This window comes from Oncorhynchus clarkii, chromosome 24 (assembly GCF_045791955.1).
Source record: "Oncorhynchus clarkii lewisi isolate Uvic-CL-2024 chromosome 24, UVic_Ocla_1.0, whole genome shotgun sequence".
Lineage (NCBI taxonomy): Eukaryota > Metazoa > Chordata > Actinopteri > Salmoniformes > Salmonidae > Oncorhynchus > Oncorhynchus clarkii.
In genome coordinates this window covers 27,593,171-27,619,213 of record NC_092170.1, presented here as the reverse complement: position 1 = coordinate 27,619,213, position 26,043 = coordinate 27,593,171, and the positions used below count along the sequence as shown (strand labels likewise).

General features: G+C 42.3%; 1 protein-coding gene across 1 annotated transcript in view; it reads right to left on the bottom strand.

Annotated features, from left to right (window-relative positions):
- Positions 1-219: 219 nt before the first annotated feature.
- LOC139382803 (chloride channel protein 2-like) overlaps positions 220-26,043 on the bottom strand; it is a 67,581-nt gene continuing 41,757 nt past the window's right edge. The window contains exons 12-23 of the mRNA XM_071127020.1: positions 24,722-24,877; positions 18,233-18,302; positions 17,994-18,104; positions 16,228-16,441; positions 14,851-14,984; positions 14,049-14,245; positions 11,344-11,461; positions 10,985-11,055; positions 9,365-9,403; positions 4,969-5,073; positions 4,100-4,186; positions 220-1,751 (exon numbers count right to left, since the gene is read on the bottom strand). Coding sequence (XP_070983121.1) covers positions 1,545-1,751; positions 4,100-4,186; positions 4,969-5,073; positions 9,365-9,403; positions 10,985-11,055; positions 11,344-11,461; positions 14,049-14,245; positions 14,851-14,984; positions 16,228-16,441; positions 17,994-18,104; positions 18,233-18,302; positions 24,722-24,877 — 1,509 coding nt within the window. The 3' untranslated portion in view covers positions 220-1,544. The remainder of the gene's footprint in view (positions 1,752-4,099; positions 4,187-4,968; positions 5,074-9,364; positions 9,404-10,984; positions 11,056-11,343; positions 11,462-14,048; positions 14,246-14,850; positions 14,985-16,227; positions 16,442-17,993; positions 18,105-18,232; positions 18,303-24,721; positions 24,878-26,043) is intronic.

Sequence of the window (26,043 nt, the reverse complement as noted above, 5' to 3'; positions counted from 1 at the left end):
AAAGTATATAATTTTCTTTAAGAATGTAGTGAAGTAAAAGTAAAATATAAATAGTAAAGTACAGATACCCAAAACAACTACTTAAGTAAAAATACTTTAAAGTACTACTTAAGTACTTCACACCACTGCCCCTTTCCCAAAATAAGCTATGATTAAAGCTCATTGGATGAATGAATGATGCCAATCAAACCTAGATCAAAATGAATTCAATGCATACAAAATAAACCAGAATAAAAACATTTAAAAAAAATTGCCATAATAATGATATTGTCCATTAAAATGATATACACAACAGCATACTTCTCCTCATATGTGTGCATCTCTCTGCATGTCAGGACGGGCATGTCAGTCTGTGAAGATGTTAATGTGTGTGTGTGTGTGTTTTCTTTTCAGTGGCGGTGAACAAGGCAAGAACTCACCATTGAAATGAAAACGTATTTATGCAATAACACCTCCAGGTTGCAGAAATGTCAGTCAGTCAGTGTGTGTGTGTGTGTGTGTGTGTGTGTGTGTGTGTGTGTTTGTGTGGACGTGTTTAACTATACTTGTGGGGACAAGAAGTCCTCACAAGAATTATCCAATTTTTTCGGGGACCAACTGGGGACATTTTGTTGGTCCCCACAAGGTCAAATGCCATTTCTAGGGGGTTTAGGGTTAAGGTCAGAATTAGTGTTATGGTTAGAATTTGGGTTAGGGTTAGGAGCTAGGGTTAGGATTAAGGTTAAGGTTAGGGTTTGGAGCTAGGGTTAAGGGTAGGGAAAATAGGATTTAGAATGGGACTGAATCAAACTGGTTCTATGTGGTCTAGGTCTGACCTTACTCTGATCAACGTAGTGTAGTGTTACTGGACAGTGGACATATACAGTGGGGATGTGAAGTTGGCCAACCAGAAAGCTACCCTGGGTTCTATGGGGGGGGGGGGGGGGGGGGGGACACACCCTAAAGCAGCAGCAGATTAGATAACAGAAAACGCTTTCATATTGTCATATTTTAGCCTTTTTCACTCTTTCCCTCTTCCCCCTCTCCTTCTTCCTCTCTTCAAGGTTATAAAGAGCTATTTTTAGAGAGAACTCCATTGTCTTGGAGTGTGCAGACTGGCTCTTATTAAAACTTGTGCGTGTGTGTTTGAGACTGTATTTTCTGAGAAGGTGCTACACATAGGATTTTCTTTTGTAAATTTCCTCTCAAAGTCAGACCAATAGCCAAGTCTGCAAAATTGGTAAAAAAATGCAATTCCTTTTATAGTTAAAACACGCATATTCTATACATTTTGCTCTGATCACCTTTGTTAAGCAGTGACACCTTAACCCATCCCTCCTCTCCTCAATTAAATATTGATCCAAGCCATGAGTTTGCAGCATCGGTTGTGGTTTTGAGTTGGGGGGGGGGGGGGGGGGGGGGGGGGGGGGTGTCAATGCTCCTCCTACTCCTCGCCAACACATCTGTCCCCATCCCTGTGTCACCTGTCCCCATCCTCGTCCACCTGTCCGCATCATCGTCCCCATCCACCTGTCCCCATCCCCGTCAACCTATCCCAGTCCACCTCACTTGGACTTCTCGTCAGAGTCGGAGGCTCGGTGCTCTTGGGGGAGGGACATCAACTTTCGGCGGTTCCACAGCTTGTGGAGATCTCTGGCCTTGTTCTCGTTATTCATAATGGTGCCACTGGTGCCGCTGTCCCGGAAACTGGCCAGAGGGGGGCGCACATTCACCCCCTTCACTGCCACAGAGCCCTCAATGGCCTTCTGCAGCTACAGAGATAATGACAAAGAAATAGTGGGTCAACAAAGGTGAAGAGACTTGCCCAATACAAACCCAACCCCTAGCCTGTACACTTTGACACTTAGGGACTACGGGTCACAGTTATTGAGTACCAGTCAATTTGGGATTGAGTATAAATTAGGCTCGGTATCAGAGAGGATAGCTCAATCTGTACAGTGACCAATAATGTATGTAAACCCTGGATTGCTGATGCTATGTATTGGCCAATGAAAGACTGACGCCACCGGCCAGCCATATTGGCACTCCCCAGAAGGAGCAATCCTCCATTGGAATTAATGTAATTTTACATTATTTAAATGAAATGATTCAAGGACAAAATTACATCTATTTAAGTATTCTTTGTTGTAGTGGGGACTAGGGTTGCAAAACTACCGGTCATTTACCAAAGTTACTGGAATCTGGTAATTAACAGAAAATCTATGGGAATCCATCGCAACTTTGGTAATTTATACTTGAAAAACATGAATAAAATTATTAAATTACGAGCCTAGTTGGTTTAGCCACAGAAAAAGCAAGCAACCTTCCCGCTAGCCATGATTGGCTGAGATAATGAGTTGGCTGGACATGCCGAGAGATGCGTTTGGATTGGTCTGCTATATAGCACACTTCTGTCTATTTGAGCTGGTCAGTATGTGTAGGTAATCCTGTCTAACGCAGTTTAAAATATATATGTATTGCTTAGTAGAGCTGCATAAGTGTTGCTCTCCACTTTCTGGGGGACCAAGTTTTGAAATCAGTGGAATTAGTGTATGATAGCTAAGGAGATGGAGAAAACATCTGTCTCCGGATTACATCTTCAAACTAAGGGCAACCATGGCATCCATGACAGGGAGAAGCGTCCATCCATGATGTACACTACCAGTTAAAAGTTTTAGAACACCTACTCATTCAAGGGTTTTTCTTTATTTTTACTAATTTCTACATTGTAGAATAATAGTGAAGACATCAAAACTAGGAAATAACACATATGGAATCATCTAGTAACCCCAAAAAGTTTTAAACAAATCAAATAATATTTTATATTTGAAATTCTTCAAATATCCACCCTTTGCCTTGATGACCCTTTGAGCACTCTTGGCATTCTCTCAACCTGCTTAACCTTGAATGCTTTTCCAACAGTCTTGAAGGAGTTCCCACATATGCTGAATTCTGGTAGTTTACTGGTAGTTTCCAGTAATATACCCTCCCTTTGCAACCCTAGTGGGAACAGTACTTTAAAAAAATATTTTTTTTAATATATTTTTTTAATTTGTATGTTTAGCTTACATAATATAATTTAAAAGTATTTATTAAGGTGCCTGTAATAGAATGAACATGGCAAAACATTTTTTATTTATTCATAAAGGCATTTCTATAGCTTCCACAATATATGTTTTACAACCGTGGGGGAGTGCCAATATGGAGGCGCGGTGGCTTCAAAACGGTGCCCCTTGTCAGTCTTCTAGTGCATATATAAACCATTGACAGTATTAGGCAAGTGTAGACCAAAGTGGAATGGTGATGTTTAACCATGGCAATATTACAGGGCGGTTGCTATGGTGTTTCTTGGTGATAATATAGGGAGTGTGGCTATGCTACCATGGTAATAAATTAAAGATGATGACCAATGGTTTTTTTGAACTCAACATATATTGGCCCCAACAATAGCCCTAATAAGATGTCGTCATATACTGTACTCCACCCCTGTCCTTCCCCAACAATGACAGACGTCTGGGAAACAACGGTTTCTAGGCAGACATGTTTCTCACTTACACACACACATACACACCCTCCCCAGTTATTAGAAAGCATAAGGAGAGCTGAATGCAGCAGTGCTGTGTGACAGAAACGAGGAGAGGTGAGGCAAGGAGAAGCAAAGAGAGGAGAGGAGACGAGAGGGCGAGAAGAGGAGAGGCAAGGAGAGGTGAGGCTCATCTCGCTGCTGTTTAACACCAAACAAAAGGCCTGAATGTCAGCCAGTGGAACAACACTGTGCTTAGCAACAATCCCCTGTTTTACAGCCAACTGACAAAGACAGAGAGCCTCCGCCTGCTTTGTTTGTGAAGAGAGCGAGAGAGAGAGAAATATAGAAAGAACAAGAGACAGAAAGAGGAGAGACTGCAAGGAACATTAACCACACATTTGTCTCGCTGTCTGTCACATAACAAGGCACGGAAGGAGCGAAGGTCATTGATACTGATGGTATGTGTGTGATGGTGGTGACAGTTATGCTGATGATTGTGACAGTGAGAAAGATGATGATGTAATCAATGATGATGATGATGATGGGACAGTGCCATGTTGATGTGCACAACCCCAGATGATCTGTGTCACTCACTTCTTTGAGGGACACCACTCCGATGAGTCGTCCAATGCTGGTGACGTAGGCATGGTCCAACCCCAGCAGAGAAAAGATGGTGTGGGTCTGGGGACAAGAGAACAATACACTTAGAACCCACATTTAGAACACTTAGAACCAACATCTAGAACACTTAGAACCATAGATTCCCTTTTGACATTCATATGGAGGCCCTTCTGAATCACAAAACAGTAAACATCTGAAAGCAGCTATTAAACTACAGCAGTTTAGTGCATTAGAACAGTCAGCTCAGTGGTCACTGGAGAGCTGAATGGTGTACAAGCTCCTTCCTCATTCAACTAATGAAGTAAATCAGCAAGTCATCAAAAGTAATCACCCTTGATTAGCCTAATCGGGTGTTTGAGCTAGATTGTTGTGAAAGGTACAACATCCCTACTGATACTGTAAGCTGCTAGAACCTCAAGTGAACCACACAGACAGCAGCTTGAGCCTAAACCCAAATCACAGGAAATAGAATAACCTTGTTGTTATTTCAATATTTAATGCAATGGGAGTTAACCATCACAATGTTCCAGGAAACAAACACATAAAACAGCATGGAATACACGTTACCCAGACTGATAGATGCAAGAGAACAAACACCAGTTTCCATAAGTCACACACAAATGTGAGTTTGTGCGCTTGTACTGCAGTGGCTATAATAGCAATAGCAATAACATCCATCTACAAAGTGCATTTTACAAAATAATCCTGGATTTATTTAGTGAAAAGGGGGAACTGAGCAGTATAACGGAGACAGACAGGACAGACAAGACAGACAGACAGACAGACAGACAGACAGACAGACAGACAGACAGACAGACAGACAGAAATAAAGACAGACAGACCTTATGTAGTGAGGTGTTCTCCACCAGTTGGATGGGGGCGGGGTCGATCATGCAGTTGTCGAAGTTCACCTGCTCGTCAAGCTGGTTCTCCTCCCACTCTGCAATCTGCAAACCCGGGGAGGATAAAGAGGAAAGTGGAGAGAAACATTATGGAAGTACTCAAACACAGACATTGGGCTGGCACAATTACCGTATAACCATGTAAACTACAGTTATGGATGAAGACCGTCATGGACAGAAAGTAAATGTCATAACTGTAATAAATAAATTGATCAAATGAATATTTTTTTCCTAACAAACAGCTGACAGAATGACTACAATTCAGCGGCAGCACATATAGAAATAGGTGAATAGAACAGGCTTGGAACCTGTAACCCTGGCAAGTTGACAGGTAGTCATGGGTGCACTCACAGTGGCTACCTGGTATTGTGATGGAATAATTTGCTTTGTAATATATGCAGAATGTTAATTCAAATGATGTTAACTGATGTGGCTCATGCACAGGAAAGTAGTTTTTTGTATTGTTAGTGGAGTTGAATTACATTTACATTTGAGTCATTTAGCGACTTACGATAGTGAGCGCATACATTTTCATACTTTTTTCATACTGAATCAACAAAGCACAGCACATATTTTAGCAAATATTTTCCTTTCTGCTTTGCTCTGTTGGAATCGGCTAAACTTTGATCATTGAGGTAGCAAATGAATGACAGGAAATGAAAGAGACTATGTTAGAAGTTAATGGTTCTCTGAAGAAAGACAGAAGGCTTTGGAACGTGTTTGATGGAGGAGAAGAGAGCGATGTGTTGATATAGGGAAGACAGATGGATATCTGTGGGTCAGATAAGGGAGTAATCAGGGTTGCTATCTGGTTACCTTCTTTCCTGTGGAGCCATAAACTGTAAGGAAGAGGAGTGTCTTAAGTAGAATGTATATAAACTCTGATGTCTGAAATGTTTGGCCGTCTGATTTCAGCTGTACAGAACCCTTGGGAATGATTAAACTTGGTTAAAGCTTCTCTAGTGTCCGTGAGTTATTTACTCTGAAAAATAAGAACCTAACAGGTCTGATGGGTACGCTAGCAATGACTGCCAGTCCACCCATTATGCTGGCATTGACTTGAATGGGTGGACACCTGTTCTCTTCATTCTATTCATGTTTTAAAATGCTATTCGAACAGTTATTACGGTGACAGCGGTCATTTGGCTGGCCAGTTATCGTCATCCAAAATCCCATGATCGTCACAGCCCTACTAGACGTATAGAATATTTAAATGGTCTTTACATCCATGGTGAGAAAGAACGGCTATGGCTTTTATCTTCAATTCCTTAAAAGGACTCACGAGGAAGTTGCCTCCACTATTTAAACGTAATTTCCAGTCCCAGAGAGGAAATCCATGTTTAGGTTCCTCCTCCAAAGAATGACGAAGCCTACTTGTACATATTCACAAACTGGATGTGGGAATTTCCACATGGAGTTGATAAACGTCAACAAATAGGGCATTGACACCTGTCTGTGTAGCTGGCTAACATGCTAGTTTACCTTATTTAGCTAATTAGTGTTATATGTTGATAACCATTGAAATGATAACCATTGAAAGATAGCTGATATGCGTTTTCTACATTGTAATGGACACGGTGCAACCCTTGGTAAGTAGACTGCTGGCAGGCTGCGGTACAGCAAAGCCAAATCAACCGGTGCTCATGGCTCACAGGGGAAGTGAAATGATCATGTACTCCGCAGATGACATGACAGATACATTTTATTTTGCGGGTGCCTTTTCATTACCTGGATAAACACTTGTGGTTTCCAGCTAACTTCACACCAATCAAAGCAGTGGAGCGTCTAGTGAAGCAAAACTTTAGTGGTCAAAACCATTCATCTGGGGGCGACGGGGGAAGTGGCTTTGTAAAAGGCTATCTCAGACCATTAATAAAACGGCTCAGGCGGCCAAGTGGACACAAGGCTGTTTCTCATCTCAGTCACAAAGACGAATAACTGCAGATGTTTCTGATTAATAAACTATGTCATGCTGCTGGGTGGCAACATTCAAATAAAACCCAGTGCTGAAATTAAACGTAGGCTGAAAATCATTTCTTCATCATATCATAGGAAAAGATACTACATTCACAACGATTTGCACGAAATGGGCTTTCCGGATTCGTCTCTTCAAGCCCAAATATATCATACTTTGACTAAAACCATGATTTATTGACGTCAATCGTTGTGCAACATGGGTAAACATCGTATTTCGTTGAAAAAAGTTTTTTTGTGGGGCATTCATTAATATTTAAGAAGACAGAATCATTCCTTTTGGAATAGACATTAAACTCCAGTGATTGTTACCTACAGTGCCTTGCGAAAGTATTTGGCCCCCTTGAACTTTGCGACCTTTTGCCACATTTCAGGCTTCAAACATAAAGATATAAAACTGTATTTTTTTGTTAAGAATCAACAACAAGTGGGACACAATCATGAAGTTGAACGACATTTATTGGATATTTCAAACTTTTTTAACAAATCAAAAACTGAAAAATTGGGCGTGCAAAATTATTCAGCCCCTTTACTTTCTGTGCAGCAAACTCTCTCCAGAAGTTCAGTGAGGATCTCTGAATGATCCAATGTTGACCTAAATGACTAATGATGATAAATACAATCCACCTGTGTGTAATCAAGTCTCCGTATAAATGCACCTGCACTGTGATAGTCTCAGAGGTCCGTTAAAAGCGCAGAGAGCATCATGAAGAACAAGGAACACACCAGGCAGGTCCGAGATACTGTTGTGAAGAAGTTTAAAGCCGGATTTGGATACAAAAATATTTCCCAAGCTTTAAACATCCCAAGGAGCACTGTGCAAGCGATAATATTGAAATGGAAGGAGTATCAGACCACTGCAAATCTACCAAGACCTGGCCGTCCCTCTAAACTTTCAGCTCATACAAGGAGAAGACTGATCAGAGATGCAGCCAAGAGGCCCATGATCACTCTGGATGAACTGCAGAGATCTACAGCTGAGGTGGGAGACTCTGTCCATAGGACAACAATCAGTCGTATATTGCACAAATCTGGCCTTTATGGAAGAGTGGCAAGAAGAAAGCCATTTCTTAAAGATATCCATAAAAAGTGTAGTTTAAAGTTTGCCACAAGCCACCTGGGAGACACACCAAACATGTGGAAGAAGGTGCTCTGGTCAGATGAAACCAAAATTGAACTTTTTGGCAACAATGCAAGACGTTATGTTTGGCGTAAAAGCAACACAGCTCATCACCCTGAACACACCATCCTCACTGTCAAACATGGTGGTGGCAGCATCATGGTTTGGGCCTGCTTTTCTTCAGCAGGGACAGGGAAGATGGTTAAAATTGATGGGAAGATGGATGGAGCCAAATACAGGACCATTCTGGAAGAAAACCTGATGGAGTCTGCAAAAGACCTGAGACTGGGACGGAGATTTGTCTTCCAACAAGACAATGATCCAAAACATAAAGCAAAATCTACAATGGAATGGTTCAAAAATAAACATATCCAGGTGTTAGAATGGCCAAGTCAAAGTCCAGACCTGAATCCAATCGAGAATCTGTGGAAAGAACTGAAAACTGCTGTTCACAAATGCTCTCCATCCAACCTCACTGAGCTCGAGCTGTTTTGCAAGGAGGAATGGGAAAAAATTTCAGTCTCTCGATGTGCAAAACTGATAGAGACATACCCCAAGCGACTTACAGCTGTAATCGCAGCAAAAGGTGGCGCTACAAAGTATTAACTTAAGGGGGCTGAATAATTTTGCACGCCCAGTTTTATATCTTTATGTTTGAAGCCTGAAATGTGGCAAAAGTTCGCAAAGTTCAAGGGGGCCGAATACTTTCGCAAGGCACTGTATATGGGCTTCTGCATATCTAAATGCTAATAGTTGAGCAAATATGAGAGTGATATGCATAATAAGCATGGTAGTAGTTGAAACGGAAACGTGAGATTAAAGAAATGATAGATTATCGAATGCAGTGAAAAAATCTCCGAATATTTCAATTGAGGTACCACCAATAATTTCTGCATTAATCTAAAATCCAATCATTCCTGATACCAACCAAATCACTTTGCAAACCCGATCGCTAATTTAAATCCCTACCCAAACATCAACCCTAATCTCAATCCCTATCCAAACTCCACTTTCTTTAAACCTAGGTGGTTTCCTCTTTTATGTGGCTACACAGTGTCTGGCTGTGGTCCCTGGTGCAGAGATAATAGATGCCCATAGAGATTCCAGCTTTGATAAGGCTATTCATACACAGTGACTAATTATTCCCCTGATAACCAGTAAATACACTGTAGCATAGACAGACAGCACTGATACATCCTGAGAGAAAAGGGAGAAAGAGGGAGAGAAAGTGTAGGGTCTCACCTCTCTGATGGTCATGTCATCATCCACATCGAAGTCATCCTGAGAGGAGAGGGACAGGAAACAGATCAACACACTTACACTGCAAACACACACCAAGCGATAAATGGTTCAAGGTTTTATTTCTATAATCTAGCTATATGATAAATGGATGCTTTTATGATATGGATGTGTCATACATGTAGTCTATGGATATTAAATAAAATCAATGTTTAATGACATAAAACCTTGAACTATTTCATTTCCAGATTGCTGTTCTCTTGACTATTTATGAGTAACACAATTACAATTTTATATTTTGTCAGGGGGGTACATACAAAGTGTTATGTTGTATATGTTGTAATCATCATTCTTAATTCAGAATTGGGCAGTTGTTTCATTGATGGACATGAATGGCTGTTTGAGCGTAGCAGCGTTGGTAATTAGACAGCGTATCATGATTTATGGTGTCATTTTCCAGACACTTCAAATAATTCCTCCTCTCATGCATTATGGGTTCCTTGGTGGTTGTAAGTGTAATTGCTTTGTCATTGGACAGGAGGATAAGAACTGCCCGTCTTACCAACAGGATGTTCTTATGATTTCTGTTGTCCTCCATAGATAGACATGCATGGAAACCCCCCCCCCCACCCCCTCCCTTCCCTCCATCTTCAGTATGACATATGTTTTCATGGCAAGTGGTATGAACGACTATAGAAGATGAAAAGGGGAGGAGTTTGGTTCTGTGGAGGGGCGGGCCCCACCCGGGGCGGGCCCCACCCACAAACCAGGAGAAGGTCACTGATTGGACGCCTCTAATGACATGGCTGATGATAGACAGCGTAGCAGCATGCTTTGGTTGAACTGCGACGTCCCTTAAGTTGCCCGCAGCTTAAACACACCACCCGGACCATGGAAAGACCAGGTTTGGACCACATAGACACGGTTTGTAGTCTTTTGGGGTTTAGGGTGTCATAGCTAGAGAGGCGGTTGAGTTCTCCACGACTGACTTCTTGACCACTACTGACTTCTTGACCAATCAGTTTGCATTCTGACAATGAGGTCAGAGTTAAAACTACCTAACAGAAGAGGAGGACTATGTGTCAGAGAGCAGTAAGAGTTCACAGACAGGGAGGAGGGCATTCAACACATTTGTCCTGATGGCACAGATCGGCAAGGCTCAGCTCGGCACAGATCAAAGTCCACAGGCATGGATTAGCCCTGCAGCGGAGGCGAATGGTTGATTGGATGGCTGACCAGTTGCTGGGCAGTTTCCTGGGGCATGCCCAGCGTTCTTACCACAACGGATATCCTGACGCGCTTGGGTGGCCTCCTAAACTCAGGAGACGCAGAGCTCGATGCAGTGCCCTTTATGTTGATGTTGACATTGTTGTTCTTCCAGCAGCCAAAGACAAGAACAACGTTAACACAACATCTCTGCCACGCTGGGCAAATGTACCCCCAACTCTGAAAAAAGTAATGCCTAACCTAAGTGGAGGTGTGGAGGCTTGAGTTGGAAGTGTAACTCAGAGAGATTGAACAGGAAGTGATTATGTATTGGAGAGTGATTGACCGTGAACTTCTAGAAGAGGGAGAGTTTGTAAAGGAGGTAGGAGTGTGTGTGTTTTCTGACGGGTGTCTCACCTCCAGGCCTTCTATATCAGGTCTGACACGGAAGAGGTTCTTTAAGGTGCTGCCTGAGTGGTCCTGTGGACCTGAGAAAGGGAGAGAGAGAGACTATTGAAGAAGCTCTACGTAATTCAAAACGTACTTAGTTGTTTAATAATTTGCAAAAGTCTAAGCAGTTGAGGGGGGTTCTAAACTGACTTATGGAATTGTTTTAAGATGGTCATACTATTGATCATTTAGCTATTTGATTTAGAATTTTAGGACCCTTTCGGAATAAAAAATAAATTAAATACAATTATTTGAGAGACATGGAAGGAGAGATAGAGACCATTGATGTTGGTAATACAAGTTCCTCTGTGTGTGTTTGCTCTTACTTGTGGGCATGGGTATCTCAGTAGGGCAGTCCACCACAGAGGGTCTCTTCAGGGCCGGCTTCAGTGGCTTCATGGAGGGGGTAGGGGTGGAACTGAGGGAAGTCTCCTCTGTGGAGATCTACACACACACACACACACACACACACACGTTACTATTCATGGGTTGCATGTTTCGTCACAATATTGTTTTGAACATTTGTTTGGGACTGATGCCTGACTGAGCATTCTACTCAATGCATTGTCAATGAGAGCGAATTAAGATTTCCTCAGAAGTGCACTCCAGTGGCTTGGAAATACTATGACATTCAAAAGGAGGAAAATAATTAGTAGGAAAACCTTTTGTCATCATTTTGATGTCGCCAGATTAACTGAGAGGCCACCAGATTGTAGCTATCTAACGTTAGCATTGCTAGCTATTTTATGATGAACTTAGCAAGCTAATGACAACATTGCCATCTGTCTAAAGTAAATTTGACGGCATGATAATGCTGATAAAGTTGTTTCCTACTAAATATTTGATTACTTTAGCAATGTCATCATATTTTTAGGCACTATAGTGTAATTTTGACAAAATAGTAGTTAGCCTCTGTCCAGAATGACTGGGCGGCAGAGGATGGCTGAAGAACGTTCATAACAATGGCATGACGCGACCAATTCACGATGGTGCAACCTATGAATACACTCTGAATACATATAATCAATAGTACAGTTCATGCTGTACCTGTTGCCTAAATAAAGGAAACACTTGAGTAAATGAGGGATGCAAAGTATATTGAAAGGTGCTTCCACACAGGTGTGGTTCCTGAGTTAATTAAGCAGTTAACATCCCATTGTGCTTATGGTCATATTTAAAAATTCCCAATTGCCCATTATTTTGACTACAATGACTAGAAGAGATCTCAGTGACTTTGATAGAATGGTCTCAAAGTAGCATAGGGGGTTTAAAGGGTGTGTTTGTGTGTGTGTGTGTGTGCCTGTGCGTCTCAGTCATCAGATCTCAATCAAATTGAACAGTTATGTGAGATTCTGGAGCGGCGCTCTGTCTGTTTCTCGTTCTCTGTCTGTCTGTTTCTCTCTCTTGTTTGTTTCTTTCTCTCTCTATCTCAGTCTGTTTCTCGTTCTCTGTCTGTCTCTCTCTCTCTCTCTTGTTTGTTTGTTTCTCTCTCTATCTCTGTCTGTTTCTCGTTCTATGTCTGTCTCTCTCTCTCTTGTTTGTTTCTTTCTCTCTCTTTCTCTGTCTGTCTCTCTCTCTCTCTCTCTCTCTCTCGTTTGTTTCTTTCTCTCTCTATCTCTGTCTGTTTCTTTCTCTCTCTATCTCTGTCTGTTTCTTGTTCTCTGTCTGTCTGTCTCTCTCTCTTATTTGTTTGTTTCTCTCTCTATCTCTGTCTGTTTCTCGTTATCTGTCTGTCCCCCTCTCTCTTGTTTGTTTGTTTCTCTCTCTATCTCTGTCTGTTTCTCGTTCTCTGTCTGTTTCTCGTTCTCTCTCTATCTCTGTCTGTTTCTCGTTCTGTCTGTCCCTCTCTCTCTTTGTTTGTTTCTTTCTCTCTCTATCTCTGTCTGTTTCTTGTTCTCTGTCTATCTCTCTCTCTTGTTTGTTTCTTTCTCTCGCTCTCTCTGTCTGTCTCTCTCTCTTGTTTGTTTGTTTCTCTCTCTATCTCAGTCTGTTTCTCGTTCTCTGTCTGTCTGTCTCTCTCTCTCTCTCTCTCTTGTTTGTTTCTTTCTCTATCTCTGTCTGTTTCTCGTTCTCTGTCTGTCTGTCTCTCTCTCTCTCGTTTGTTTCTTTCTCTCTATCTCTGTCTGTTTCTAGTTCTCTGTCTGTTTCTTTCTTTCTCTGTCTGTCTCTCTCTCTCTCTGTCTCTGTCTAAATTAATTTCAATTGAAGGGGCTTTATTGGCATGGGAAACATATGTTAACACTGCCAAAGGAAGTGAAGTAGATAGTAAACATTACACTCATAGAAGTTCCAAAAGAATAAAGACATTACAAATGTGATATTATGTACATTTAATATACAGTGTTGTAACGATGTGCAAATGGTTAAAGTACAAAAGGGAAAATAAATCAACATAAATATGGGTTGTATTTACAATGGTGTTTGTTCTTCACTGGTTGCCAGTGGAAGTGCAGCTCAGTTTCCACCTCATTTGGTGGGCAGTGTGCACATAGCCTGTTTTCTCTTCAGAGCCAGGTCTGCCTACGGCAGCCTTTCTCAATTGCAAGGCTATGCTCACTGAGTCTGTACATAGTCAAAGCTTTCCTTAAGTTTGGGCCAGTCACAGTGGTCAGGTATTCTGCCACTGTGTACTCTCTGTTTAGGGCCAAATAGCATTTTAGTTTGCTCTTTGTTAATTCTTTCCAATGTGTCAAGTAATTCTCTATTTGTTTTCTCCTGATTTGGTCGGGTGTAATTGTGTTGCTCTCCTGTGGGGTCTTTCTGTGTTTGTGAACAGAGCCCCAGGACTCTCTCTCTCCCTCTGTCTGTCTCTCTCTCCTGACCTCTTACTGATGGGACAGTAAAGGCTTGTTAAAACTCTTTCTCTCACAGATACAACCTTTATCAACCATGAGGTTAGAAGAATTTCATATCGTTTTATTTCCCCTTTCACTATGAAAAGTGCCTAGGTTCTCTTACCCTCCTTCACTGATCCAGACTTCAAGACTGAGGGTAAGCACCACATCTTATACAGATGTATTTGTACTTTTACCTTATTGACCTGGAAGTGGACCTCCTGGTTGACCATGGTGGAGCCGTCCTCGCTGCCCGGGTGGGAGACCACCGACAGGCGCTTCTCAGCTGTGGCCCGGTCTCTCAGGTACTTCAGCCTCCGTGGCCGGCCTAGCTGTAGGGACAGGAGGGCCTGGATCTGGGCACGCTCAATAGAACCCAGCAGGATCATTGACTCTGAGGGGGGGACGAGGGGGTAGAGGTGGAGAGGGAGAAAAAGTAAGGCGGGAGTGAAGAGAGGACAGAGATGATGGGCAGAGGAGAAGAAGAATGATGGAAGAGAGGAGAAGTGGAGAGAGAGGGGCCAGGATATTAGAGTGAGAGAGGAGGGGGAGGACAGAGTGGGAAGATGGGATGGAAGAGAGGAGAAGAGGTATTTTAGAACAGTAGTTAATGTGCAGACTGCAGTGGACTCCTAACGAATCACAACAACATGGTGAGTGATGTAACTGAGAACAGCCAGGAGTCTGTGTGTGTGTATGTGTGTGTGTGTGTACTACAGTACAGTGTGTATGAGGGGGTATGTTTGTTTATTTTAAATAATTGCCTTTGTGTGTGGAATTTGCTTATTATATCTTGGTTAAATGCCCCAGCTAATTGCTTTGGCATCGCTTCACAATTACAACAGACTTGGCATAAGAATACATAACTTGAATGTGTGTGTGGGGGAGCATTTATTTGACTGAAAATGTTCTGTAGTGTCTATAATGTGTGTGTATGCGTGTCTGCATCTGTAAAGTATTAGTGTGTAATGTGTGTGTGTTTGTGGGCGTGTGTCTCACCACTGGACTCGAGCAGGGCTAGGGTCTTGAGGTGTCCAGTCAGCAGTACATCATGCAGGTCTCTGTAGCAGCAGTTGAGGGTGATGTACATCACATCCCTGATCATGATGTCCTCCACACAAATATTATACTTCCTGAAGGACGATGGGAGAGAGGGATGACGAGAGGAGGTGTGGAAGAGAGGGAGGGGGTATTAGCACCACCCATACAGTCAGTACAGTTTTCCATTGACTCCATGTCACAAAAGAAGAAATGTTCTAGAGATCGACAACATTTGTAACTGTTCAACGGAAGGGGGGGGGGTTATTTTGCCAAACTTTCTTTATTGTGAGAAATGATGGAATCTATGTTTTTGTAATAAATTATGATTTCCAAATCATTTTGAAGGTACGCATGTTTTGTCATCAAGTAGCTATACAACTCCACATTTCATTCTAAAGGCATACTGCTAGCAAAATATATTGTTTAACAATACAAAATAATGTTTCTTTGCAGGACATGGATTGTCCTGACTCAAGAATGACTGAATTGCTTCACCTTGCTTTTATGGTTGTCTGGAAAGTTTCACCATCCAATTATTTCAGATCTAGGCCTACAGGAGTGCAAGTTTCTCCATCCAATTATTTCAGATCTAGGTCTACAGGAGTGCAAGTTTCTCCATCCAATTATTTCAGATCTAGGCCTACAGGAGTGCAAGTTTCACCATCCAATTATTTCAGATCTAGGCCTACAGGAGTGCAAGTTTCACCATCCAATTATTTCAGATCTAGGCCTACAGGAGTGCAAGTTTCACCGTGGCAATATGTTGGGACATGAGAATTATTAGAATATGGCAAATATTAGTAAATGAATGCATTCTATCCATGCTGGTGTTTGCGGACTACCTGAGACGTGAAACAGATAGGTGGGAGGGCATACAGGCAGTCACCAATTTATTCAATGCGCAGTTTGTCTAAATGGGTAACGGAAACACTTCAACCACTTCATTATTCAAAGGGTTTTGTGAAAAACTTGTGACGTCTTCACGTCCAGCTGTTTTTTGAACAAAAGATAGTTCAATGGAAATGCACTGTAGCAGGCAAATGTCACATCGATTTTCTGAGCAAACTTTCTAAATGTCGACCAAAAATAATCGGACAAGTTAATGGAAACATAGCTTGTGAGTGATGACTGTTAGAAAATGGGAACAAAAGGTTAACCCTCAGGTAGCGTAGTGGTTAGAGTGATGGGCCAGTAAATGAAAGCTTGCTGTTTCAAATACCAGGGCTGACAATGTGAAAAATCTGTTGATTTATCCTTGAGCAAGGCACTTAACCCTAATTTGCTCCAGGGGTGCTGTTGATAGATATAGGGACAGATAGGTGTAGTCCTACATACTCGTGGTGTCCCCAGCCCAGTTCAGGGAGGTAGGGTAGTTTCTTGATCATGATGAGGGAGTCATATAGCGAGGGCTGGAGGGACTGGGCCACGGCGTTGGCCAGTATCACCGCTATCATCACCGGCAGGATGTGGCTGATCTGACCCGTCAGCTCAAACACAACAACTGCCGTCGACACTGTGTGAGTGACTGCTCCAGACAGGGCCGCCGCACCTGGGAGGAGAGGGGAGAGGAGGAGAAGAGAAGAACAGAGGAGAGGGGAGAGGAGGAGAAGAGAAGAACAGAGGAGAGGGGAGAGGAGGAGAGAAGAACAGAGGAGAGGAGAGGGGAGAGGAGGAGAAGAGAAGAACAGAGGAGAGGAGAGAGGAGGAGAAGAGAAGAACAGATGAGAGGGGAGAGGAGGAGAAGAGAAGAACAGAGGAGAGGGGAGAGGAGGAGAAGAGAAGAACAGAGGAGAGGAGAGAGGAGGAGAAGAGAAGAACAGAGGAGAGGAGAGGGGAGAGGAGGAGAAGAGGAGAGGAGAGGGGAGAGGAGGAGAAGAGAAGAACAGAGGAGAGGAGAGGGGAGAGGAGGAGAAGAGAAGAACAGAGGAGAGGAGAAGAGAAGAACAGAGGAGAGGGGAAGGAGGAGAAGAGAAGAACAGAGGAGAGGAGAGGGGAGAGGAGGAGAAGAGAAGAACAGAGGAGAGGAGGGAATGGGTACAGGTTACTGTACCCGTTAGTGTCCATACAGGTTACTGTCCATTGACATGACTAAAGTAGTAAAAGCAATATCAGTGTAATCATACTTCTCTTCAACTCAACTCTATACTGAGCATTCATCAATAATACTGGAGCAACAAAGTGAGTAGGGAGGGATGAGAGGGGAGGGAAGGAGATGGTAGGTAGAGACAGGGGTTGGATTGAGATTACATTGTACCTCACACATTTTTTTAAATTTAAGAACCGTTATTAAAGCGAAAAAGAGATGAGTGGATAAAATGAGAAAAAATAAGTAGTTGAGAGAGTGGGTGGGAGGGGGGGTGCAGAGATAGAGGGGAGGGAGGTAAGGTTGATTATTCCTAACTTTATTAGGAGGGAGGAGAGAGGGCGTGAGAGAGCAAGAGAGTGAGAGAATGAGAAAAAGGGAGAGAGAGCAACTGAGAGAAAGAGAGAGAGATGGCAAATCTAGCCATGCTGAGATGAAAGAAGGCTCATCAGAGAGAGACAGAAAGCTGAGGTGAGTGAACATCAGCACCCATTAGACACAAACACAGATGACATCAACCCCAACACTGAACAACAACGCTAACAGAATCACTCATAGCAACAACGTTAAAGAAAAACTCCACCAAAAACGATATTTTTGTATTTGTTTCATTAGTCAATTGTTGATATAGTCCAAAAAAAAAATTATTGTCAGCAATCAAGCTTTCAAGATTTGAAACTTTCAAAATACAGAAATCATCCACGTATGATGCAATTTGATTTCTGTACTTTGAAAGTTACATATCTTGAAAGCTTGATTGCTGGCAAGCAATTGACTAATGAAACAAATACAAAAATATTGTTTTTGGTGGAGTTTTCCTTTAAGATGCATCTTACCAAAGGGGACATCATATTGTTTTTGTCTGTGACATAAAGGGCTTTCTTGCTTTATCTGTCTTTGCACTACCTAATTGTTACAATAATGGTGCCTAGTTGTGTCTAGTCTTAAATAGGTATTGATAATCTCGTCTATCTGTACCAAACTTAGTCTTTGTGTGTATATTTCTACAGTAACTCACCTACGGCTGCGTACACTCCTGGCTCTATGGGGTAGATGGTGCCATCAGAGTGGACGCCATCAGGGAACCAGGCGGCCATGCTTTCCCCGACCAGACGGCCAAACGCTGCCCCTAGAACACACACACACATTGTTAATGAGAAAGTAACATATTGGTACACAGACACTCACAAGACTGAATAGCATATCCACAGGGTTACCATTATTGTTGAAACACACACATTCGCACACAATTCTTACCAATGACGAAGACGGGCATGAAGGCTCCACAGGGCACAGGCATGGTCATGGCCAGAGCAGACATCCAGAACTGAGACAGACAGACACAGAGTCACACAGGGAACAGTGTGACATTTCAATTAGGGAACAGGACAATATTTAATTTAAAGATGCTACCAGAAATTTTGGATACTTTTTTGACAGTTTTTCTGAAAGTAGCGCACATGCGTCAAAAGTGGTCCCCGAAAATCACGTACGGTGTCACATACAGTTGAAGTCGGAAGTTTACATACACTTATGTTGGAGTCATTAAAACTTGTTTTTCAACCACTCCAAACCACTCCAAATTTCTAGTTAACAAACTATAGTTTTGTCAAGTCGGTTAGGACATCTACTTTGTGCATGACACAAGTAATTTTTCCAAGAATTGTTTACAGACAGATTATTTCACTTATAATTCACTGTATCACAATTCCAGTGGGTCAGAAGTTTACATACACTAAGTTGACAGTGCCTTTAAACAGCTTGGAAAATTCCAGAAAATTATGTCATGGATGATAGGCTAATTGACACAATTTGAGTCAATTGGAGGTGTACCTGTGGATGTATTTCAAGGAAGTTAAAGCTTGGTTGCAAATGGGTCATCCAAATGGACAATGACCCAAGCATACCTCCAAAGTTGTGGCAAAATGGCTAACAACAACAAAGTCAAGGGAGTGGCCATCACAAAGGTCCTGACCTCAATCCTATAGAAAAATTGTGGGCAGAACTGAAAAAGCGTGTGCGAGCAAGGTGGCCTACAAACCTGACTCAGTTAGACCAGCTCTGTCAGGAGGAATGGACCAAAATTCACCCAACTTATTGTGGGAAGCTTGTGGAAGGCTACCCGAAACATTTGACCCAAGTTTAAAGGCAATGCTACCAACCCACCCTTCAACCTAATTGGGTAACGCTTGGTAGGCCTGGGCCAGCCTTCTTTTTCTTTCACTGTGAAACCTCATTAGACCTGATCACATGATTGTGTTTTCTCCGGAAAAAAATGTAATGCACGTAGCTCTCTTCCTCTCACTCAAGCCGGCCATAGATTGGAACTGACCTACCTGGTTAAATAAAGCTGAAATAAAATAAATGAAAAGAGGTAGCTTTATCCAGCCACAACTCGGCTAATAATGTAGCTAGAATGCTATTAATAAATAATACTATTAATGATGTCAGGCCCGAAAGAGAACTATATGTAGATATTGAATTATAGGGTCGTTCATGAAAGAGAAAGGCAGAAAAATTATTGATATCGGATGTTTTTCCGAGATGGCCTCAAGGATGAAAAACCTTGTTGCCTCATCCAGTCCATAAAAGTAATCTTCGGTCGAAAGGTAAGAGACTAAGCTTTAGCTAGGCTAGTCAACAGTTTGTGTCATAGCATTTTACCTTTATTTTACTAGGCAAGTCAGTTAAGAACAAATTCTTATTTTCAATGACGGCCTAGTGGGTTAACTGCCTGTTCAGGGGCAGAACGACAGATTTGTACCTTGTCAGCTTGGGGATTCGAACTTGCAACCTTTCGGTTACTAGTCCAACGCTCTAACCACTAGGCTACCCTACCCATGCTTTCAAGGCTAACGTAGATAGCTAGCATTCATGGTAAATGCATCACACTGTCCATCTAGCCAACTGAAAACCGTTTTATAATGGGAAATCGCTCTATATGTATGTTGTGTATTTTTGTAGCTGCATAGAATCTCTTATTGACTGGCTAAAATTGTGGACATTGATATTTGTAACTACCAGTGTCTAGCTAGCTGGCTAGGCTATGTTCACAACTGGTGATCTTTAACTATAGGAAACAGTAGTAAAGGGTGTCAAGGACCTGAATTTAACAGCGTGGAAGATGCTACATTGCATTCTGTCAAACCTGCTTGCCATTGCCACAACCTGGACTGGTGCAGGGGATAAGGCCTGTTTCAAAGGCGTGTTTCTAAAGACTATGCTTCACAGTAAGTTGTTATTATTAAATGTGTTACTTTTCAGTACATTTTTTAAACTCGTTGCGTAAGACCTTGTGCAATTGAAATGTAACTAAATGTTCATTCTTTGTGTATAGGAGCCATTAGAAAGAACCCTGCAACCCGGGATGCTTGGAACGAGAGGTCCAGATTCAGGTAGCCCTTTACCTGAAAGGGGCCTCCAATGGAAGGCGGGAGAAGGCGGTGCACAGGGGAGAGGGATCCGCTGCAGTGAGGATTCAACATTAAGTCTCGGACCACCTATCTCAAAACCAGCCCACTTTAGTCTTACGGACCAATGCAATAGGTATGTCACCTAACTCCACTATGTAGATATACTTTAATTATAATTCTATGCTGCTACTGCACTGCAGTTATTCCACTCTATGCACAAACAATGTCCATACTATATGCCTATAGGTCTTTTTTTCTTCTTCCTTTTTGTGTACTTTTACAATGTCACTTATTTTATTCCTTTACTATGTCACTTTGAATACTATGTCACTTTTGTTGCAATTGCACTGTGATATTTCACTGGATTTATTTGTTGTCACCTGTTGATCCAGGGAACATGGACTGGCACTCTTCATCTTATCATTTATGCACACATAATCATTTACAGTAGTTGTACCTCCTTATTGGAAATCACAAAACATTTTTTAAATGGACATGGCATCCATTGTCTTAAATAATACAAATCTATAAATATATTTTAAAAATACTGGGAAAATGTATGCATGCCGCTGGGGATACAGCATGTCACTGAATTGCCATATAAATCCTTAGTCATATCTTGTGCATATATTTGCATAGGACGTGTCATTGTTATGTTATATTTGTAATGGTGAAGGGATACAACAAAAGAGAAACAAGTAGTGATGCATTTTCCAGCACAGATTCTGTGTTATTACATAGCAACTACCATCTCTGTTTCCAGGTAACACTGTGGGCTAGTTGGGATGTTTAAAGGTCTTTAACAGTATAACTAAAGATAAACAGGTAATGTTGCATTTTCCAGCACTGATTCAGCATAAGAGACCAAGATGGCGCCGACAGAGAGGCCCACCTCGCTTCTAGTCCTTAGGTAACTTTGCAGTATTTTGCTTTTTTGCTTATTTCTTACATTGTTAGCCCAGAAAATTGTATGTGTTATTACATACAGCCGGGAAGAACTATTGGATATCAGAGCAGTGGTAACTCACCAGCATTACGACCAGGTATACGACTTTCCCGAAGCGGATCCTTTGTTCGCACCAGCCAGGGCATTTGAACTGATTCAAGAGGCCGACCAAAAACAATGCCCCCGGAGAGGAATTCAGAGCGGTCTTCTAGTGAGACTTAGGAGGTGCGCACACCGCCCACTTCTTTCAAGTATATTACTCGCTAATGTTCAGTCCCTAGATAACAAAGTTGACGAGATCAGGGCAAGGGTTGCTTCCCATAGAGACATCAGGATTGTAACATACACTGTTTCACGGAAACATGACTCTCAGTGCATCGTGCTGAAAGGAATTAACATCTCTCCAGGAAGAAGCACGGGGGTGTATATTTCATGATTAACGACTCATGTTGTAATTGTAATAACATACAGGAACTCAATTCCTTTTGTTTACCTGACCTAGAATACCTCACAATCAAATGCTGACCTTATTATCTCCCTAGAGAATTATCTTCGGTTATTGTCACAGCCATGTATATCCCCCCTCAAGCCGACACTCGCGCTGAAAAAACACTGGACCATTGTTGCTCTAACTTCCGTCATTCATACAATGCCCTCCCCCACCCTCCTTTCAGCAAATCAGACCACGACTACATTTTCCTGCTCCAGCAGGTATATCTCACTGGTCACCCCCAAAGCCAATTCTTCCTTTGGCCACCTTTCCTTACAGTTCTCTGCTGCCAATGACTGGAACGAACTGCAAAAATCACTGAAGCTGGAGACTCATATCTCCCTCACTAGCTTTAAGCACCAGATGTCAGAGCAGCTCGCAGAACACTGCACCTGTACATTGCCAATCTGTAAATAGCCCATCCAATTAATTTATTTATCTTGCTCCTTTGCACCCCAGTATCTCTACTTACACATCCATCTTCTGCACATTCTACCATTCCAGTGTTTAATTGGTATATTGTAATTACTTCGCCACCATGGCCTATTTATTGCTTTACCTCCCTTATCCTACCTCATTTGCCCATGCTGTATATAGACTTTTTCTACTGTATTATTGACTGTATGTTTGTTTATTCCAAGTGTAACTCTGTGTTGTTGTATGTGTCAAACTGCTTTGCTTTATCTTGGTCAGGTTGCAGTTGCAAATGAGTATTTGTTCTCAATTAGCCTACTTGTTTAAATAAAGGTGATATATATATATATATTTTTTAAAATTCTCCTCCCTTCCTATAAGCAGAAACTTTGTGATAAGGACTATTCAACGCTGGTCTGACCAAGCGGAATCCACGCTTCAAGATTGTTTTGATCACGCGGACTGGGATATGTTCCCGGGTAGCTTCTGAGAATAATATGGACGTGTACACTGAGACGGTTACTGAGTTTATCAAGAAGTGTAGAGAATATCTTGTACCCACTGTGACTATCAAAAGCTACCCTAACCAGAAACCGTGGATAGATGGCAGCATTCGCGCAAAACTGAAAGCACAAACCACCACATTTAACCATGGCAAGGTGACGGGGAATATGGCCGAATACTAACAAAGTAGTCATTCCCTCCGCAAGGTAATAAAACAGGCAAAATGTCAGTATTGAGACAAAGTGGAGTTGCAATTCAATGGCTCAGACAAGAGAAGTATGTGGCAGGGTCTACAGACAATCACGGACTACAAAAGGAAAACCAGCCACGTCACGGACACCGACGTCTTGCTTCCAGACAAGCTAAACACGTTCTTTGTCTGCTTTGAGGACAACACAGTGCCACCGACGAGGCCAGCTACCAAGGACTGTTTGCGCTCCTTCTCTGTGGCCGACGTGAGTAAGACATTTAAATGTGTTAACTCTCGCAGGGCTGCCGGCCTAGACGGCATTCCTAACCACGTCCTCAGAGCATGCACAGACCAGCTTGCTGGTGCGTTTACGGAAATATTCAATTTCTCACACCCACATGCTTCAAAAGGGCCAGCATTGTTCCTGTACCCAAGAATGCAAAGATAATTTAACTATTATCCCGTAGGCACTCACTCCGGTCATCATGAAGTGCTTTGAGAGACTAGTCAAGGATCATATCACCTTCACCTTACCTGTCACCCTAGACCCACTTCAATTTGCTTACCACCCCAATAGGTCCACAAACGATGCAATCACCATCACACTGCACACTGCCCTATCCCATCTGGACAAAAGGAATACCAATGTAAGAATACTGTTCATTGACTATAGCTCAGCATTCAACATCATAGTACCCTCCAAGCTCATCATTAAGCTCGAGGCCCTGGGTCTGAACCAAGCCCTGTGCAATTGGATCCTGGACTTCCTAGGTAGCAAACAACATCTCCACTTCGCTGATCCTTCAGAGCAAGCCTTATTCTTCACGAAACAGCGGGGGAGCACCCCCCTATCCACGTCGACGGGACAGCAGTGGAGAAGGTGGAAAGTTTTAGGTTCCTCAGCGTACATATCACTGACAAACTGAAATGGACCACCCACACAAGTAGTGTGGTTAAGAAGGCGCAATAGCGCCTCTTCAACCTCAGGAGGCTGAAGAAATTAAGCCTGTCACCTAAAACTTTTACAGAAGCACAATTGAGAGCATCCTGCATGCTGTATCACCACCTGGTACGGAAACTGCACCGCCCACAACCGCAGGGCTCTCCAGAGGGTGGTGCGGTCTGCACAATGCAACACAGGGGGCAAACTACCTGCCCACCAGGACACCAGATGTCACAGGAAGGCCAAAAAGATCCTCAAGGACAACAACTACCCGAGCCACTGCCTGTTCACTCCGCTATCATCCAGAAGGTGAGGTAAGTACAGGTGCTCTACACCCTACGCCTACAGGTGCTCTACACCCTACACCCTACGTAACTCTACACCCTACGCTGCTTTCACACACACACACACACACACACACACACACACACAGGGGATTACTAAAATAGTACCTCTATTGAGGACAATGGGCACAAACACAAAGTCAGTGACAATGTCGAAATATATGCCAGAAACACTGCTACATATACAGTAGGGGGCTGGACACACGCACACACACACACACACACACACACACACACACACACACACACACACACACACACACACACACACAATTGGCTGTGTCAACCTTGGAAGTGACATTGGAAGAACAGAGGGGTTGGGATGGGACAGCACCATCAGAGGAGTGAAGGTAAAGATGTCTGATTTTAGGACAGAGGAGAGAGGGATGGGACAAGAGGACAGGACAGGACTTTTAAGCAGTTTTGGATGGTCAAATTGTTTCTTTAACTCCTTTCCTTTAAGATCACTAACAGGAGAAAGGTTAGGCTCCTGTGTGCCTACCTTCATGACGACAAAGAGGGTGAGGGTGATGAAGACGTTGACCTGGGGGTGTTTCCAGGCCTGGGAGTTGCTGTTGCTGTCAAACTCCTCGGGTATGCCCTGCTTAGACCACGTCTGGTTATCTAGCAACGTCTCCAGGGACTCCATCTGGGTCAGCTGCATGGGGGAAACAGGAAGTGACATCATATCAGACAGATGGAGGCCTAAAGTCAGCAGGCATTTATGTAATTTTTTATATATCCCATATTGGTCCCAAGCTCCTACCCAAAGCATTGAAGCAGATATGAAAGATATGATTGGATAGGTATAAGCAACACAGCAAGAATGATTCCTTTCGGAGGGCAAGGAGAAGCTTTACATTAGTGCTATCCCAATCTACATGAAGTGCCATGGAGTAGGTGCTAGGGGATAGGGTTGCAAAGGGTCAAACACTTTCTGGTAAATGTCTGGAATTTTTCCATGGGAATTTGGGTTATTTTGCTTAAATTCATCAAACACATTAGCTTGTGACAGTGAATTTATTGTGGGATACACAAGGCAATTCTAGGTCTTGTGTCATATTTTGGTTAAACTTTCCCCAATTCAATGGAATTGTAACCCTCTGCATGCACAGTGCATTCTTCCATCACATGTACAGCTGATTCTCAAGATCTTGCACACTAATGAGATGATATTGAGCCCACACTACTATACTATCTGAGCCAAGAACTACATGCTTTCTGGTTTTGATTACAATACTGGGTGGGGTGAGTATATTTTATAAGACATACATGATTTTTTGTTAACTATTAAATAGTAGCCTCCAGCAAAGTGTTTAAATCATTTCTAACATTTAACAATTTCTGCTAGTTAGTTTTTGCTACCATGTGGGTTTTAGCTTGCTTGAGCCTGCTAAATGAGGAGTGTTAATTCACCTATTTCCATACATGTTTCATTTAAAAAAATATATCTTACAAAGGAGTTGTTTAATCTAACTGCTTAACTATTTATCTGTACATGGAATTGTAATTTAAAAAAAATGTATTTCTTCTAATCTTTATGATTTTTTATTGTTTAAGCAAAAAGAAAAATTGCAGTTTAAACGTTAAGAATCTAAATCTATTTGTCACATCCCTAGAATCAACAGCAGAACTACACCAAGAGTTTCACAGGAAGACATAGGAAGAAAAAAATTAGATGTAGGGAGAGACTGTGCCTCTATGTAAATGTGTGATTGTGTGTGTGTGTGTGTGTTAGGCCGGAGGATCCGCTGCATTTTCTGCTGTTAATTGTTTTAATTTCACAGATGAGAGGAATTTAATCAGAGAGGCATATACATTAGT